At 40.0% G+C, this 12,242-nt stretch overlaps 1 protein-coding gene and 1 non-coding gene across 3 annotated transcripts in view; one reads left to right on the top strand and one right to left on the bottom strand.

Moving 5' to 3' along the window:
- GNPTAB (N-acetylglucosamine-1-phosphate transferase subunits alpha and beta) overlaps positions 1-12,242 on the top strand; it is an 86,191-nt gene that overhangs the window by 40,577 nt on the left and 33,372 nt on the right. The window contains exons 3-7 of one of the 2 annotated variants that reach the window (XM_030821276.1): positions 312-431; positions 1,781-1,822; positions 4,169-4,374; positions 9,758-9,822; positions 10,088-10,222. In XM_030821276.1, the coding sequence (XP_030677136.1) occupies positions 312-431; positions 1,781-1,822; positions 4,169-4,374; positions 9,758-9,822; positions 10,088-10,222 (568 nt within the window). Of the gene's footprint in view, positions 1-311; positions 432-782; positions 1,471-1,780; positions 1,823-4,168; positions 4,375-9,757; positions 9,823-10,087; positions 10,223-12,242 lie in introns of those variants that run through there. The other variant, XM_030821277.1, reaches the window with a different exon arrangement.
- LOC115837153 lies at positions 456-556 on the bottom strand. Its single transcript, XR_004032184.1, has one exon. It is a non-coding gene; the product is annotated as a small nucleolar RNA U13 (small nucleolar RNA).

Raw genomic sequence — 12,242 nt, 5'->3', positions numbered from 1 at the left:
ACTACTCTACTTCACCCACGAACAATCTTTAAATCTTTAATATTAGCCTTCTTACAGAGTGGCTGTGAGGATCAAGTGATGCAAATTACACAAGTGTCTAGCATAATACAACTCACAGAGAAGGTACTTGACAAATATTAGCCCCCCAGCTGCAGTTTGTAAACATGCAGTTCTGTGATGATGTGTCATGGTTGGATTACTTCTTCATAGATTTTTTTTCATAATCTCTGGGTTTAAACCCTGTGATATTCTTATTCCCAAATATACTGGAAAAATGCATTTAAGCTGGAGGATTTGTTGGTTTGCCCTAGGCTTTGTCTGCCCATGCCGATCGACGTTGTTTACACCTGGGTGAATGGCACAGATCTTGAACTACTGAAGGAACTGCAGCAGGTCAGAGAACAGATGGAGGAGGAGCAGAAAGCAATGAGGTAAAACTGATTTTTTTTTTTCCACATCAGATGGGTAATGTGGCGATGTAATAAGGTCTGAGGGTGGCACATCTCACACATGAGCATGAAAACCCAATCATCATGCTAATGAACTACAAAAGGATCTGGTAAAACTGCTTTTTAAAAAACAAAACAGGCCAGGCATGGTGTCTCACACCTGTAATCCCAGAACTTTGGGAGGTGGAGGTGGGAGGATCACTGAGGCCAGGAGTTCAAGACCAGCCTGGGCAACATAGTGAGATTTCATCTCTACAAAAAATAAAAAGTTTGTTGGGTGTGATGGTGCACGCTTGCAGTCCCAGCTACTCGGGAGGCTGAGGCAGGAGAATCATTTGAGCTCAGGAGGTTGAGGCTGCAGTGATCCGTAGTTGTGCCACTGCCCTCCAACTTGGGTGACAGAGCGAGACCCTGTCGCAAAAAAGAAAAAGAAAAGAGAACAAAACAAAACACATAGTCCTGTGAGTACAAGTAAACATGCATTAGAGAAGGGTAAGTTGATTTTCACAGTGCCATCCAAACAAACTTGCCTCTCAGTTCATGCCATTACGAGACCTTGGCAGTCATCCGTCTGGCCTGTTCTTCTTGGTGCCCAAGGAGAACTCAGCCACTTTTGCCAGATACTGGCCTCACTTTGTTAGATGATGATTTTATAAATATGGTGCTCTAGTGACAGCTTGCTCTCCAAGGGACCTAAAGACAGAGGACCCCCTCCCCCAACCCCCTGGCTGCCTGCTTACTCATGTTGAGCCCCAGGTGTGGTATCTTCTTGAAATAAGTGTTTATTATGAAAAATATCTCCACAGTAAGACAGATTCTTCCCTTGAAAAATATAATAGGCCCACAGACTTATTTCCATTTGAAAATGGCAGTAAAAAGTATCTTCTTTTTATGCCTTTTAGGAATAAATTACAGACTATGGAATTAGAAACTTTGGTACTTTTTATTTAATATATGAGATTGGTCATTTTATTTACTTTATCTGGGAAAGATACAGCGGACTTCTGGATAGCCATAAGAGGTAGGAACCTGGCTGATGTAATTCCCCTTTGATTCATTAGGAGTATTTCTTAGTACCTGCTTGTTGCCTTCTTTGTGAATGTCAAGAGTGCACCCCAGTGCAGGTCTTTGGCCACCTTATATTGGAGCAAATTCATTTTCTCTTTGTTAGAGGTTATATGACTTTTCCAGTGCATGAAAATGGCTGACAGCCTGGTACTATGTTTTACTAATAAAATATAAAAGTTTATGCTCTAAGCAAACCATGTTGGTTACAGTGGGAGGTACACTAGCTCATATGTATGTAATAAACTGTATTTGCTTTTTATTAGAGAAATCCTTGGGAAAAACACAACGGAACCAACTAAGAAGAGGTAAGCATTTTGATTTCCTCTCAAGAATAAAAATTGAAGGATTGAAGTGAAATTTCAGATTATCATTTGTTTTTATTGGGTACACAGGATTTTGTATTTACTCTATTACCCATATAGTTTTTGACCCCAAATTAGGTACATCTATTAGATGGGAAATTTTGCAGTGCTGAGTGCATCGTTGACTGAGAACTCTGGTTATTTTGCTAACCAAAGCTTCACTGCATTGGGGAGGGTTAGAGTCCCAAGATTTCCTTCTCTATAGTTCCCTCTCATTAATCTGTCCTGGTGTATTGTTCTCTTGGTCCACTTACACTCTAACTTCTACCCAGTATTTTCATTTATAAAATTTATGTCCATCAGTTACTTACAGGTTCAATATATACATCCTTTCTTTAAAAGCTATGAAGCTGTATATTTTATGTTTAAGAACCTGGGAAGGAGATTTAGCCCAACAACAAGAACCAAATACACCTATCTTGACCTGAGTCATTCCTGACTCTGATAGGTCCTTAAAACAAGACTGTCTCACTGACAGGCAATCTCTGTTAATTGTCACCTCCCCACTTAACCATCAGACTGTTAAAAACACTTATTGATAGAGAAGATCCTGAGAATTTCAAGATCCAGAAGTGCCTTCTTTTTTGTTTTTTTTTTGAGACGCAGTTTCGCCCTTGTAGCCCAGGCTGGAGTGCAATGGCACGATCTCGGCTCACCGCAACCTCCGCCTCCCAGGTTCAAGCAATACTGCCTCAGCCTCCGGAGTAGCTAGGATTACAGGCGTGCACCACCACGCCCAGCAAATTTTGTATTTTTAGTAGAGACGGGGGTTTCTCCATGTTGGTCAGGCTGGTCTTGAACTCCCGACCTCAGGTGATCTGCCTGCCTTGGCCTCCCAAAGTACTGGGATTACAGGCCTGAGCCACCACGCCCAGCCTCAGAAGTGCCTTCTAAGCTGTCTTTTTGTGTTAATTATATAGCTTTATTTATAAACTATATTAACATAAATACTGTTTTTTAAATGGTTTTTGGATTATTTAAATAAAAGCAATGGTGCAACATGAGATTGAGAGGAAAGTGAAAAGAAAAAACTCACAAAATTTTATAACTCTTACTTAACAACTGTTATTTTTATTCCCTTTTCATGCATATTTGAATAGTTGTAGTTTATAATCTGTGGGCAGTTTTGTATCCTTTTTAAACTTTATGTAATTTATATGTATGTATCATGTTGATGCATTATCTTCATGCTTCATATCTTTCAGTTTTAATAGTTGTATAATATTCCATAAAGTGACTACTGTAATTTACTAAATGTTGGGCATTTCTGTATTTCACTATTGTCAATATTTCATGATACTTATATATAGGTCTGTGGCGTTTTCTGTGTGTAGGTTTGTTTTTCCTGTTTTGTTTCTCTTTCCTACTTGGACTGGACTAGATTCCTAAAAATAAGATTACTGAGGAAGAAACTTATGTATGTTTTTATGGTTCTGAATAAGTATATATGTATACATATGTGTATTAGACGAGCATATATCTATATATTACCAACTTGCTTTCCTAAAAGAGTTGGTGTCATTTGAAGTGACACCAGCAGTATTCAAGAGAAGGAGATTTACTGCACTTGTGCTAATATTGAGTCATCATTTTTTGAGGGGTGCTGATTTAGTAAAGGTGATAGCTCATTGTTTTCTTTTACATTTCTTTATTAAGGAAGTTGAACAATTTTTTATACTGTTTAACTGGTTATAGGTCCTACTTTGTGAATTTTCTAGCCATATCCTTTGCCCATCCATTTTTTTATTCAGGTAATATGTTTATTGTAGATATTTCTTATAATCAGATAGAAGTATCTCATATAAATTTATTTTAGAACCATGTCACAGTTGCTTTTGTTTACATCAATGTAGTGTCATATCCAATGTATTTGGTTGTTTTCTAACTGGAATTGGTAACTTGTATCTGGTAACATGACACTCGATTAACCAGAATCTGCCTCCTTCCTAATCTGCCCAATAATGGGCTTTATTGGAATTATGAATGATCTTTAAAAAATGATAGTAATGAAGTGCTTAATTTCATGTGCATTTTGGAATTAGTAAATATTGGTGGGAATCTTATTAATGGGAGTTTGAAAGCTCTATCTTTGGAGTCGGATTTAACAATTTTATATCATACTTGCTAATTTAATTTTTGTATCCATGAGATAAAAGTCTTCATTTGTTAAAATATTATGATTTTTTATGGGCTATAAAAAAATCTGAAAAATCTAGTAGTATGACAAGCTTCTCATTGTTGATTAAATTTCAAGAATGTAGTTGTAAGCATGTTGGTGTTTCTTTCCAGTGAGAAGCAGTTAGAGTGTTTGCTGACACACTGCATTAAGGTGCCAATGCTTGTCCTGGACCCAGCCCTGCCAGCCAACATCACCCTGAAGGACCTGCCATCTCTTTATCCTTCTTTTCATTCTGCCAGTGACATATTCAATGTTGCGAAACCAAAAAACCCTTCTACTAATGTCTCAGTTGTTGTTTTTGACAGTACTAAGGATGGTAAGATCTTTTTATGGATATTTTAAAATCATGTTATCATTGGATGTTTGAATAACAAAATTCTGAGTGGAATAGAAATGATTCATTCTTAAATGTCTGAGAAACTTTTCTAAAAATGCACAAAGAGAAGCAAAAGAGCTGCCATTGTATTTTGGCCTTACCCTCAAAAAGGGATTGCTGCATATATTTTACTCTGTGTAATACACATTCCTTTCTGTGCTGTGATGAGGACTTTCAATCTGATATCACAATTACCTTGTTCTCTTGGCTATGAATTATTCTAGAGGCAATTTTTCTACCATATAACTCCTCTACAAGGTAGCATTCTGCAGTTTGGACAGAACATACCTGGAGTATTCATTCTTTACATTCTGAGATACATGAACTGAATGTCTGTGTTTCCTCCAAAATTTGTATGTTGAAATCATAACCCCCCGCATGATGGTATTGGGAGGTGGAGCCTTTGATGGGATTAGTGCCCTTATAAAAGAGATCCCAGGCTGGGCATAGTGGCTCATGCCTGTAATCCCAGCAATTTTGGGAGACTAAGGAGGATTGCTTGAGCCTAAGGAGTTCAAGACCAGCCTGGGCAACATAGTAAGAACCTGTCTCTACCAAACAACAACAACAACAACAACAAACACAGCTGGACATGGTGGTATGTGCCTATAGTCATAGCTACTTGGGAGGCTAAGGCAGGAGGATCGCTTGAGCCCAGGAATTCAAGGCTGAGCAGTACTCCAGCCTGGACAGTAGAACGAGGCCTTGCCTCAAAATAATAAATAATAGCAAAAGAGACTCCAGAGAGCTCCCTCTGCTCTCCACCATGTGACGTTATGAGAAGATGCCATCTGCAACCTAGAAGAGTACCCTCACCAAAACCCAAGCGTGCTGGCACTCTGATCTCAGACTTTGGCCACCAGAACTGTGAAAAACAAATTTCTGTTGTTTATAAGACAACAGATGATTTGGGCAGATAATGGAATTAAAATGGTAATTCCTGGCCTAAAACTGCACCCACATCCTTAGAGATCCCATTCTCTCACTTGACCAGTGCACTGCTGAGCCCATAACCTGCATTTTCTGCTCTAGCCTCTTGTCTGTCTCATTCCTCCTCTGCATGAATTGTCTCTATTTGGAAGGTCTGTGGTTTTTATGTGTGAAATGAAAGCTGCCATGCTCCCTTTCCAACACCAAGTCTAGTTCTCTAGCTCCCATTCTGTCAGTGTCAGACCTCCCAGCTTAAATCTTTGAAACCATCTTTGACTCCTTACTTTTTACATCTATAACTAATAATTAACTTCATCCTATGACTTGCTTTTTTTTTTTTCCCCATGATTCTTAGGTTCTTACCGTACTTATTTCCTCCACACCAGACTGAATTCCCTCACACAGACTCCAGTAGTAAGACTCCTGCTCTATGTAAAGTCCTTCTCAGTCTGTCTGGCACACAGGTCTCAAATAAATCTGAAAACCCTGATTTTATGGGTTCACTGCCTTTATGAAAAGAATAATAGAGCAGTGTATGTTTGCTTTTCACATGGATACAAACTTCTCTTCCTGGTGTTTGGGATTCAGCTTTAATTGCCTTGATTTTGTCAGTTGATCCCCACATCCCTGCCCTCCCTGCATCACATTGCAGCTGTCAATGTCTTCACACATGTGGTGCTAGGCCTTGTGTCCCGCTGCCTGTCCCCTTCCCCTTCCCTCTCAGTACATCCCTTGCTTCGTCCAGCCCCACTTCAAGTCCTCTCTCCTTCATGAAGCTCCTGGACTAATATATTCACAATGATTTTATTTTTACTTTTCTGTATTTCTATAATACTTACAATCTAACTCATAACTTAGGTTTTGATTGCACAGGAGTTTATGATTTTTCTCATGGAATTTTTATATTGAACAGAAAACTTACCACTCACCAGTTTATATCCTGATCAGTGCCTAACAGTGCTCGCTCCCTGATACTTACAAGTTATTTTGAGTTTGAGGTTGGGCATGGTGGCTCATGCCTATAATCCCAGCACTTTGGGAGGCCAAGGTGGGCAGATTGCTTGAGCTCAGGAGTTGAAAACCAGCCTTGGTAACATGGGAAAACCCTGTCTATACAAAAAAAAAAAAAAAAAATTAGTCTGGCATGATGGCATGCACCTTTAATCCCAGCTACTTGGGAGGCTCAGATGGGATGATCACTTGAGCCTGGGAGGTTGAGGCTGCGGTGAGCTGAGATTGCACCACTGATCTCCAGCCTGGGCAAGAGTGAGACTCTGTCTGAAAAAAAAAAAAAAGTTATTTTTAGTATGAAAGGAAGTGTTAACCTTTCCAAGTATAAATGTCTGCCGCTTCACTCTATAGATCCTGAACTGATTTGTACCTCAGCACTCACATATTCCAACTGCAGCCTGGAGCTGGGTCTACTCAGCAAAGTAGTTTTTCCAGTCAAGCTTATACTTTTTGATTTATAGCAAACAAATTTCCTCCAGTGGCAATTCATTTTACCTCTAGACTAAACTGATTTTAAAAGGAACCACAAACTGCTTCCTTATAACTTTCTCACATAGGTTAAAGTCGTACCTCCTATGGTCACACAGAACTCATGTAATCCCTCTCCCTTAGGACATTTTATTTTCCTTTCTTTGGCTGTCCCTCAGGGACTTGTCAGTGTCCCAGTTTGCTCTTCTCAGATTATTTAAAATGTGTCAATGGGAAGTGAACATTCTATTTTAGTGTGGTTCCGTCTTGGCAGGGAGAGCAGGACTGTCCGTTTAACGAGCGCTTATTAAGTGCCTGCTGTGTGCCAGGTACTATTCCCTGTACTGAAGATATAGCAGGGAACAGATGGGCAAAAATCTCTGCCCTTACCTTGAGTTTACATCTTGGTGGAGGGAGTCAGAGAGTCAGATGGTAAACATGATAAATAAGTGGATTACATAGTTTGTAGAAGATAATGCTGTGGAAAAAAACCAAGCAGGGGCAGCAGCAGAGGAAGTGTCAGCCAGGGCAGGGGGTTGCAATTCTAATTTGGATGGTAGGGACATTCCTCACTCAGAAGATGACTTTTGAATGGAAATTTGAAGAAGGTGAGGTAGCCAGCAACGCGAATATCTGGGGAAAGAGTGATCTGGGTAAGTAGAATAGCCATTGCAAAGGCCCTGAGGCAGGAGTGTATCTGGCATGTTTGAAGAAAAGCAAGGAGGCCAGTGTGGCTGGAATGGAGTGAACAAGACAGAGGCAGGCAGTAGATGAACCTGAAGAAGCAAGCAGGGGACCAAATGGTGTAGGCCCTGGTAACCATAACAAGGACCTGGCTTTAATTTGGAGTGGGATGAGGAATCACCAGAGGGTTTTGTGTAGAAATGTAATGTGATCTGACTTACATTCCAGGGGGTCAATCTGGCTTCTTTGGTGGAAATAACTGAGGAGGGGCAAAAGTTGTGATAATTCAGACAAGAGGGAAGGTTGCTTAGACTAGGGAGGTGCAGTGAAGATAAGAAGTGGTTGGATTCTGGACATTTTGAAGGTCAACCCAACAGGGTTTCCTAATGATTCGGTGTTTGAGAACATCATCACCTTTTTTGTTTGATGTACTTTACTTTTGTTTAAAAGCACAAGAATGTGATGGAAATTCAGTATGGCCACAGCACATTGTTGACTCTTACTGAACTCACTGTTGAGTAAAACTTATCTTTTAAAAAAAAAAACTTACATGCTCTAATGCTCAAATACCTATTTTAGTGTATGCTTGTATAGTTGGTTTTGGTACCAAGTTATAAAGGTTTTACTTCATAGGAGATTTTATTTTGTCAGATTTGACTCATTCCTCCAAATAGTCACAAATTTGAGGAATCCATAGTCTCTTACCCAGGACAGTAGCTTCTCTGCCCTCTTCATATGAATCTACACATTTCACAAGCATGCCTTCTGTAACTTCCAAAACATTGATAGAGGGTTCAGCAAGACAGGACCTATGACTAATCTCCTAAACCTCCCTCTAGGTTGATTGTGCCTTTGTTATCTACACCTCTTTGGTAGAATTGGTTAAGTTCTAGCCCACCTGAGCATCAAGCCTGTATGTCTTTGTTATATCCATGAAGATGACGTGAGATGCTCTTAGCTACTTTGTTGAGATTACAAATACGTATACCAGGTCTGTTAGGTAGAATTCATCATATCAATGGAAAGAGAGAGAGAAAAGTTTATCTGATAAAGTTGTAATGAACTCATGCTCTTAGCAGCCAGTGCTTCCTCTAAAGATAAACAGTGTATTATGAAGGCTTTCTTTTCTCCAGTGCTCACCAACTATTTTGTTTTGTTTCAGTTTTTGAGACCAGGTCTCACTCTCACCCAGGCTAGAGTGCAGTGGCATGATCATGGCTCACCACAGCCCCAACCCCCGGGGCTCAGATGATCCTCCCATCTCAGCCTCCTGAGTAGCTGGGACTATAGGTGCACACCACCACACTCGGCTAGTTTTTGTGTTTGTTTGTTTGTTCATTTGTTTTTTGTAGAGACAGGGTTTTGCTATGTTGCCCAGGCTGATCTAGAACTTCTGGGCTCAAGTGATACTCCTGCCTCAGCCTCCCAAGGTGCTAGGATTACAGGCATGAGCTACTGTGCCCTGTTAGTATAGTACACTTGAGACTCATGTCTAGGATTGACATCTCATCTCAACAGGCTGTAATTTGGAGAACCTGCCTTCTTTGTTTATCTTGAAGATCAGAATTGGAGCTTTCTGACCTCTCTTCTGTTTTCCACAATCCCTGAATGTCAGCAGCGAGTTTGCTGATCTCACTTGTCCCCATCACTAACTCTCTCCCAGTTGGGCTGTGTCACCCCCAATCCCTGCCGTGACTTATGATGCTCCATTCAGCAGCACCCAATTAATTTTAGGGATTCATTATGAAAAAACTATGCTTCTTAAGGAACCACATGATCCATAGTAGCCCCCTGCTGTTAACATACATGCCACTGCCTGGCGTTCAAGGGCCCCCTTTGGTTACCCTTGTTTCCTAGTACTCACCACTCCCAAATATTTTACTCTAGTCAAACAATTCTTTTTTATCCCCCGTCTTTGCACATACATCTGTGATTTCTATCATCCTATCATTTCCTTCTTCACATTCTAGCTTAAATTTGACTGCTTCCATGAAGCATTCCCTTTATGTCAATCACCTTTGGTATTGTGAAGTTTAACATTTCAGTGTACCCTGATTTACATTGTTCCCCTTTTGTTGAATGGGCTAATTTTGTCTCTTTCAGCTTCCTTTTTTTTGACCATATATTATGCTGCTTTAATAGCTCTCAGAATGTTTTCACAATGTTCTGCCAGATACCATAGTTAAGTATTCTATACAAATGTGCTTGTTTATTGTATTCTTGGTTGTAGTTGAAGATGCCCACTCTGGACTGCTTAAAGGAAACAACAGACAGACAGTATGGAGGGGCTACTTGGTATGTTATTTTAAATTTAATTGCATTTTTACAGTAGACTAGAATAAAAATATGAATAATAAAGCTGTTTTTCTTTGAGAATCTTTTTAATGTTTATTTTTTATCTAAGGGTAGCTTACTAATATTAATGACTATTGATTCAAGTAATCCTAAAAATCATATTTTGAAGCTTGTGTTGTGATGCAATAGATCTTTACTAGTTAACTGTAGGTTTTCACCAGACTCATGATGTGGAAAATGAGTTGTGTTTTTCCCCTTATTTTAGACAACAGATAAAGAAGTCCCTGGATTAGTGCTAATGCAAGATTTGGCTTTCCTGAGTGGATTTCCACCAACATTCAAGGAAACAAATCAACTAAAAACAAAATTGCCAGAAAGTCTTTCCTCTAAAGTCAAACTGGTAAGAACATAGAAAATAGGGCAATTAGCCTGGCACATTCTCATTTAATGTGTGATTCTTTTCTTGTGGTCCATTTTTTCCCCAAAGTTTAGCTGATAAACATAAGAAGCAAAGAGGGATTCTGTTCTGCCAGAAGAGCCTCACTCCTTACTTTTAATTTGGGCAAAAATCTAAGAGTCTTATTTGGTTTGCTTGTTCCCTGGATAGAGCAGGATTCATTTGTTTAACAGATGAGCTCCTACAATGTCTTAGGTGACCTTACAGCTGCTGGGGACGCAGCAGTAGACAAAACAGACAAAGGCCCGGATGGAACTTAGGGTGTGAACAGTGGAAGCATGGGAGGAGGAGATGAGGGGAAGTCATAAATGTCATCAATGTACACAGCCTGTTGTTTACCCAAAGCTTTCACTCATAAAGGTAGTGTGCTTCAGGTACATGGAACATTTGCTAATGAGAACCATTCATTAGTAGCTAATTGAGGGACAAATGTATTTAAAATTTATACTTACTAGCTCTTCAGGCTTGACCATTGATGCCATTTGTTAAGGTGGACTCCGGAGGCTGGCCTGGGACATGCCTTTTCCTTAACATGTATTGTTTTCAGAGCCTTTGTCTGATTGACTTAGGACATGGTCCATGTGGGTGTTCTATTTGACCTTACGTCAGGATGCCTGCTATTCTGTCAGAAGTGTTTCAGGTTGTAAATCGTGAATGTCCCATCTCTTAGAGTAGAGAGCATAAAGTCCTTGTCTCAGAATTTGTGAGGCTCTAGTTTTCCTGATTTTGTAAAGAAATGCTCTTTGAGTTCTGCCACTGGGTTTAGCTTACCTGATTCTTACTTCTTCCTGTTGTATGTCATTTAACAATTTTGAGGGTGAAAGGATGAAGATGGAGTAGTGATGGGGGAGCTGTGATTAGAGGTGACTAGAGAGGAGTTTTTACTTAGTTCCCGTCTTAACCATGTTTTTGTATGCACCCCCCCAACCAAATTCCTTTTAACTTGTTTCTCCCTACCCCAGACCAAGTGTTTTACTGTTTTATGATACATTGTATTATCCTTGTAATACAATGGTAATGTGAATAACCACTTACGAATTTTTTACTTTTTTCATATTTTTCTTCATAACTTTATTTTTTTTTTTGAGAGAGAGTCTCGCTCCATCACCCAGGCTGGAGTGCAGTGGTGCTGGGCACACTGCAACCTCTGCCTCCCGGATTCAAATGATTCTCCTGCCTCAGCCTCCAAATAGCTGGGATTACAGGCATGCACCACCATGCCTGGCTAATTTTTGTATTTTAAGTAGAGAGGGGGTTTCGCCATGTTGACCAGGCTGGTCTCCAACTTCTGACCTTGGGTGATCCCGTCACCTCGGCCTCCTAAAGTGCTGGGATTACAGGCATGAGCCACCGCTCCTTGCCCTTCATGACTTTCTTTATTGTACTTTGAAATACTGTAATGCCTGGCTATATTAGAGTTGAATTTGTTCTTAACTGCAGTTATTTTAGAATAGATAATACATCTCTCCTTCCTCTGAGTTATTTTTAGTACTGATTTGGACAGATAAAACCATAGATTAACTTTCATTTCAGCCAGTGTTTATTTGACTTCTTGGCTTCCTAGTTATTAGTTCTAGAATTATAGATACATGTATATCTGTACTTTTGACCACCAGTTCAACTTGCTTATTTAGACAGAATGGCATTCTTGATTCTGTTTATATAATTTCAATATAATAAATGCTGAAAAGAAAGAAGGTTCATTCCACTTCTCCACATTCCACTCTGTTTGAATATCCCACATCACTTGGCCTGCTGCAGCTGCCCACCAGTGCAGACTGCTCTCATGCGTCTACTGGCAGATGGGTGTGTGCTGCCAGAGAATGCCACTCCCAAGTCATGGTTGACACTTCAGCAAACTATTTTTGGGTGGCATGTGTGGTATAAGCAGGTCGAGGTGGAGTGGGGTAGCAACTTGAATTGAACAAGGAAAACCAGCAGGCTCCAGGCATGGTGAGACTCC

Source organism: Nomascus leucogenys, chromosome 10, assembly GCF_006542625.1.
Source record: "Nomascus leucogenys isolate Asia chromosome 10, Asia_NLE_v1, whole genome shotgun sequence".
NCBI lineage: Eukaryota > Metazoa > Chordata > Mammalia > Primates > Hylobatidae > Nomascus > Nomascus leucogenys.
The sequence above is the reverse complement of the archived record's forward strand: the minus strand, read 5'-3'. Positions and strand labels throughout refer to the sequence as shown.